The 6,637-nt window shown below is 32.6% G+C and overlaps 1 protein-coding gene across 1 annotated transcript in view; it reads right to left on the bottom strand.

The window, feature by feature from the left end:
• Positions 1-1,823: 1,823 nt before the first annotated feature.
• LOC106465817 (serine/threonine-protein kinase unc-51-like) overlaps positions 1,824-6,637 on the bottom strand; it is a 93,458-nt gene continuing 88,644 nt past the window's right edge. The window contains exons 24-25 of the mRNA XM_022393765.1: positions 3,454-3,544; positions 1,824-2,175 (exon numbers count right to left, since the gene is read on the bottom strand). Of these exons, the coding sequence (XP_022249473.1) occupies positions 2,096-2,175; positions 3,454-3,544 (171 nt within the window). The 3' untranslated portion in view covers positions 1,824-2,095. The remainder of the gene's footprint in view (positions 2,176-3,453; positions 3,545-6,637) is intronic.

Genomic DNA, 6,637 nt, shown 5'->3' with positions numbered 1-6,637 from the left:
TATATATATATATATATATATATATATATATATATATATATTCATAACAGAGAATGTTAAACTACCAACATTATCAAATGAATTTATCTTAATTAAATTGGTGAATACAATGTATTTGTATTGCTAAAAGTAAAATATTTCAATTATACCAGTAATATCCGAAATATTGGTATTCGTATCTTTCGGTGACCCAAACACCTCAGACCACCCATTCTAAAAGCATTAGTTGTAATATAATACTTCACTTCTAAATAACACTCATGTTAAAAGACCCTTTAACTCACAAAGGGATGAAGAAAAACAAAATCATGGTAAGCTCATAGAAGCATATAATTTAAAAACTATACATATATATCACATGATATTGTGATTACTGAATATCGTTGGTCAATACACTTGTACAGAAGATATGATAAGCAATAGTATCTTATCAATGAGTGGGGGCAGGAAGAGATTATTATGGAATAATGAACTCGCCACCATAAACAGATGTTACAATCATACTTGTATCAAACATAAACTACATTTTATACACCACTCTTCAAACTTCCTATTTATCAACACAGGCTTGTAGTTGGGAGATCTTGTTCCAAACATGTCAGTTGGATATAAATTATTTAAACATATATATATAAACTCATACAGGTCCTAATTAATATCAATAATTCAATCACTCTGTTACCAGGCAACACACTAAAGCTATTATTACACCCAACCATTCTGTTACTAAGTAACTATCATTAATGTTCTCACTACTTCAAATACTCTGTTACTAGGCAACAGCCATCAGTAATGTCACTACTACCACAATCTTCCTGTTACTAGGTAAAAAATCACTAAAGTTGTCCAAACATTCTGTTACTAGGTAAAAAGTCATCAATATCATTACTATCTTAGCCATTCTGTTACTAGGTAACAATCACAAATGTTATCACCACCTCAAACATTCTGTTACTATGTAATAATCACAAATATTATCACCACCTCAAACATTCTGTTACCAAGTAACAATCACAAATATTATCACCACCTCAAACATTCTGTTACCAAGTAACAATCACAAATATTATCACCACTTCAAACATTTTGTTACTAGGTAACAGCCATCAATAATGTCACTACTACCACATCTTCCTGTTACTAGGTAAAATATCGCTAAAGTTAGCAGTACTTCAAACATTCTGTTACTAAGTAACAATCACAAATGTTATCACCAATTCAGTGTGTTAGTAGACATTTCAGTTACATTGACAAGCTTTACATTATTGAACGTACTCTTAGTAGAACAGCCGAAGTTCTTGGTTAATACATAACAGACCAAACTGCATGATAAGTACTTCTCATTACACCTTATTTAGAGGATCATTGTAATGCACAACTTTCATGTACGGTACTCTAACCTTTATAAATCCAAGCAACCGTCTATAAATTTTCAGCTACACTGACAGAAACATGAAAGCCAACTTTTAAAACATCATTTTCCTTTGAAACTATCTTTAGAAGTTACAAGTTTTCTGAATTACAGCATTCACTCACGGTATTTGTAACATTTTTTTACAAACAATAATCCTATTCACCTTTAATTCATGCACACATATTTACTTTGGCATAGGAGGTAAATCTTGAGCAATAATTTAAAGATATTCTGCAGTCACGCAGTTAGCTGATAACAAAATGTACTTTAGAAGTCAGTATCAGACAGTAAAAATAAGGAACGGTATCTTTATCACACTGTATTAACTGATGTATAAATTCTAAGTATGTGTGCTCGAAAATAAATATTTAAGCATTTTTGCAGACCATGTCATGATTGGTAGCATTACTTCCGATCTTACTTACGACTTTTCCCATTTCTACTTGGTCTGTAACATTTAGCTTCATCAAATCGCCAAACTTCGAAAAAAAAGAAAAGTAAAAAAAAAAAAAAAGCTTTGTTTATTTTAAAATTAATTGTTGAAGTTTAATAGTATGAGAACTATACTGTTAAAAGAGGCAACAAACAAAGAAAAATAAATAACATTTGTCATGGTGGATTATATATTTTTATCTGAAGCTTCTACTGTTTAATAATCGTAACTGGCTTGAGTATACTTTTCTAGCAATACACTGTGTCATACGCTTGAATATAACCTTGACTTTGGAGTACATACAGTCGTCGTTCCACGGCTTCCTTATCTAAAGAACATCGACAAGAAGTGGAAATCAGCCACAGTTATGCATACCGATAGTTTATTTTTATTTTCGCTCTAACTAAATATTATATGTCTACGACAATAACAAAAAATAGTATGAAAATTAATGAAAGTTTATCAGAGCAAATAATTATTTTTTTACTTTTACAGTAATAATAACTATAAAAGGAAAAAACAATACAAAATATTCGTGTTAGTTGTTTGTTCATATCAGCTGTACTTCTTTCTATAAATCTAAAAAAAAATAACCAAACTTTCATTAAAAGAAAATAATTCCAAGGTAACGAGCCTTTAGGCAACCAAAAGAAAAGACATTAAAAAGATAAAGGTATGGGGAGAAAATGCTAACAAATAAGTCAATTCCAAATAATGACTAAAAAACAAACCCCTTTTATAAAAACTTTAAATTTAAAGTAAATATCAAATTTAAAAGCAGCTAAAAGTTAGGAAAAACAAGAAACTAAACTAAAGTAGGTAGTAAAAAGGAATGATGGTTAGAGTTATGTTTGTTTGTTTGTTTTTGAATTTCGCACAAAGCTACACGAGGGCTATCTGTGCTAGCCATCCCTAATTTAGCAGTGTAAGACTAGAGGGAAGGCAGCTAGTCATCACCACCACCAACTCTTGGGCTACTCTTTTACCAACGAATAGTGGGATTGACCATAACGTTATAATGCCCCCACGACTGAAAGGGTGAACATGTTTGGTGTGACGAATCCCGTGACCCTCAGATTGTGAGTCGAGCGCCCTAACCACCTGGCCGTGCTGGGCCTTAGAGTTATGTATATAATACAAGTGCTTTAATAAAGTCAAAAGATTTAGTCTAATGAATACTGTGTTAAACATGTCTAGGCTTTCTCCCAACAGTATAATATTGTTATTTACCTATTGAAGAAGTAAATACTGATTACGCTATTAATTTTTAACCCCCACCTTCACCCCCCCCGGAGGCTCAAAGGTTAGTCTGAGGGTTTATAATGCTAAAAATTGGATTTTGATGCCAATAGCCCGTTGTGTAGCTACAAACAGAAACATACTAATCTTCACTTCAGGTTAAAAGGGCAGAAATTAAAACAAAAATGTAATAAAGACCATGTAGAAAAGTTATAAGTTATTACTAGAATTTTATGAAACTTCACAGAAACATAATTGTAAAAACTTACATATTACAGACTACATGCAAAATTCTTTCATGACATAATTTATATTACCGAGATTTAAAAAATAGATAAAACAGTACGTCTTTCTAGTCCGAACTTACATTTGTTTAAAAGTTTCTTGTCCTCGTCATTAGCGATTTGTTGTGCTAAGCTGTGGAAAAGTATCTGTGCTGTTTGGTAACGACGGAAACACTAGAACAGAAAAACTTAAAGGTTACAGTTAACACTAAAAAGTATGGATTTTTTACTGCTGAAATATTATTAATTTGGAAAACATTTGGAATGGTTTCTCAGCTTTCTTATCTAATATTTACTTTCTAACAAAACACTAAAATTTAATGCAAAGTAGAATTTGAAATGGTCCACCAACTGCAAAAAAACATTATAAATCATAACATAAAAATTAATTTTTTTAAATGGCTGTCTAAAAACAGTTGTGTGTATATAAGTTGCATAAATTTTGAAAATTCTGATAAGGGGCTGTGTAACAGGAATTCCAAGTCATGTATATAGCTCAATATAATAAATAAGAAGTTTGACAAGACAAAGAATGCTGGGTCATATTAATTAATTGTTTTTCTATAAATAATGTGTTTTGTAAGTTTCAAATGTTTAATCCTAATGCAGGAGTTTAGTAGACAATCAAAACTAACAAATAGTTTCCCCAACATAAGGGGTCGTCTCGATGCTTTCCTAGAAAGTGGGACTTATGTGTGAATAGACATTAAGCAACACAATTTATATATATAAATATTAGGGAGGGATACTTTCCTGAAACATTTCAGTACACTATTCAAAAACCTTTTTAAAGGGTGTAACATGACTTTTTTAACCACAGTGAACTATGCAAAACATGCATGTAAGAACATTAAAATACTGAAGAGTTTATTGCCAAAGTTATTTGTTTTCCTGGGAAGGGGCACCTTACTATCATTAGACGACTGCTTGGAAGCATGTTGGAAGGGTGGAAAAAAAGGCTTATCTGCAGCAGAAAAATGATACATGAACACAATGTGATTACATCTTCTGTCATCTTGGCCAGTGTAACGTATCACACCCTGCCTAGTAAACTAGTCCACTGGCATGCTCTAGTAATGGAACACAGCAATGCTGCTTCACACACACATATTGGTAGTACAGTACTGTACAGTAATTGGTGAACAGTACACCTGCTAAAGTAGTCTCACAATGTTTTAACACTCTAGTAAGGAAACAAGGCAACATTGTTTTAGAAATATTGGTAGTAATTGGTAAATATGACACCTGGAAAAGTAGTCGATCACACTGGAACACTCTAGTAAGGAAACAAGGCAACATTGTTTTAAAAATATTGGTAGTAATTGGTAAATATGACACCTGGAAAAGTAGTCGATCACACTGGAACACTCTAGTAAGGAAACAAGGCAACACTGTTTGAAACATGGGTAGTAACTGACGAAAGCTCTAATAGTGAAACGACACAAAGTGATGCAGAATATAACAGGGACCCAGTGTATTTGACCAGACAGACTAGGAGGAATTGCCCACACACAGAATGGACTATAAGGGTTGCCTAGACACAGGCTATGAAGAGTTGAGCAAAAACAGACTATAAAGAGTTGACCAGATACAGACTACGAAGAGTTGATCAGATACAGTCTACGAAGAGTTGATCAGATACAGTCTACGAAGAGTTGACCAGATACAGACTACGAAGAGTTGATCAGATACAGACTATGAGGAGTTGATCAGAAATAAGATATAAGGAGTCGACCAGATACAGACTATGAGGAGTTGATCAGAAATAAGATATAAGGAGTTGACCAGATACAGACTATGAGGAGTTGATCAGAAATAAGATATAAGGAGTTGACCAGATACAGACTATGAGGAGTTTATCAGAAATAAGATATAAGGAGTTGACCGGATACAGACTATGAGGAGTTGATCAGAAATAAGACATAACAAGTTGACCAGATACAGACTATGAGGAGTTGATCAGAAATAAGATATAAGGAGTTGACCAGATACAGACTATGAGGAGTTGATCAGAAATAAGATATAAGGAGTTGACCAGATACAGACTATGAGGAGTTGATCAGAAATAAGATATAAAGAGTTGACCAGATACAGACTATGAGGAGTCGACCAGATACAGACTATGAGGAGTTGATCAGAAATAAGATACAAGGAGTCGACCAGATACAGACTATGAGGAGTTGATCAGAAATAAGATATAAGGAGTCAACCAGATACAGACTATGAAGAGTTGATCAGAAATAAGATATAAAGAGTTGACCAGATACAGACTATGAGGAGTTGATCAGAAATAAGATATAAAGAGTTGACCAGATACAGACTATGAGGAGTTGAACAGAAATAAGATATAAGGAGTCGACCAGATACAGACTATGAAGAGTTGATCAGAAATAAGATATAAGGAGTCGACCAGATACAGACTATGAGGAGTTGATCAGAAATAAGATATAAGGAGTCGACCAGATACAGACTATGAGGAGTTGATCAGAAATAAGATATAACAAGTTGACCAGATACAGACTACGAAGAGTTGATCAGATACAGACTATGAGGAGTTGATCAGAAATAAGATATAAGGAGTCAACCAGATATAGACTATGAGGAGTTGATCAGAAATAAGATATAAGGAGTCAACCAGATACAGACTATAAAGAGTTGATCAGAAATAAGATATAAGGAGTCAACCAGATACAGACTATGAGGAGTACAGGTTCACTTAAGTCCATTTAAATCAGGAATGAAAGACATAAAACTGAAAGCAACAAAGTTATACTACCAGAAGGAGTTATTTATATATATAACTTCATAAGAAATGTTTTACAACTTTAATTCCATATTAACAAGACACAAGTACAACATAATTACCTCTTGTGAGTTTCCAAAGTTTATATATAACATAACATCATCGTAAGTTTTATTCAACTTTAATTCCGTAATAACAAGACACGAGTACAACATAATTACCTCTTGTGAGTTTCCAAAGTTTATATATAACATAACATCATCGTAAGTTTTATTCAACTTTAATTCCATATTAACAAGACACGAGTACAACATAATTACCTCTTGTGAGTTTCCAAAGTTTATATATATAACATAACATCATCGTAAGTTTTATTCAACTTTAATTCCTTAATAACAAGACACAAGTACAACATAATTACCTCTTGTGAGTTTCCAAAGTTTATATATAACATAACATCATCGTAAGTTTTATTCAACTTTAATTCCATATTAACAAGACACGAGTACAACATAATTACCTCT

The sequence above is a fragment of the Limulus polyphemus genome, unplaced genomic scaffold (genome assembly GCF_000517525.1).
Source record: "Limulus polyphemus unplaced genomic scaffold, Limulus_polyphemus-2.1.2 Scaffold2060, whole genome shotgun sequence".
Classification (NCBI taxonomy): Eukaryota; Metazoa; Arthropoda; class Merostomata; order Xiphosura; family Limulidae; genus Limulus; species Limulus polyphemus.
Note: the sequence above shows the minus strand (reverse complement) of the source record. Positions and strands in the feature narration are given on the sequence as shown.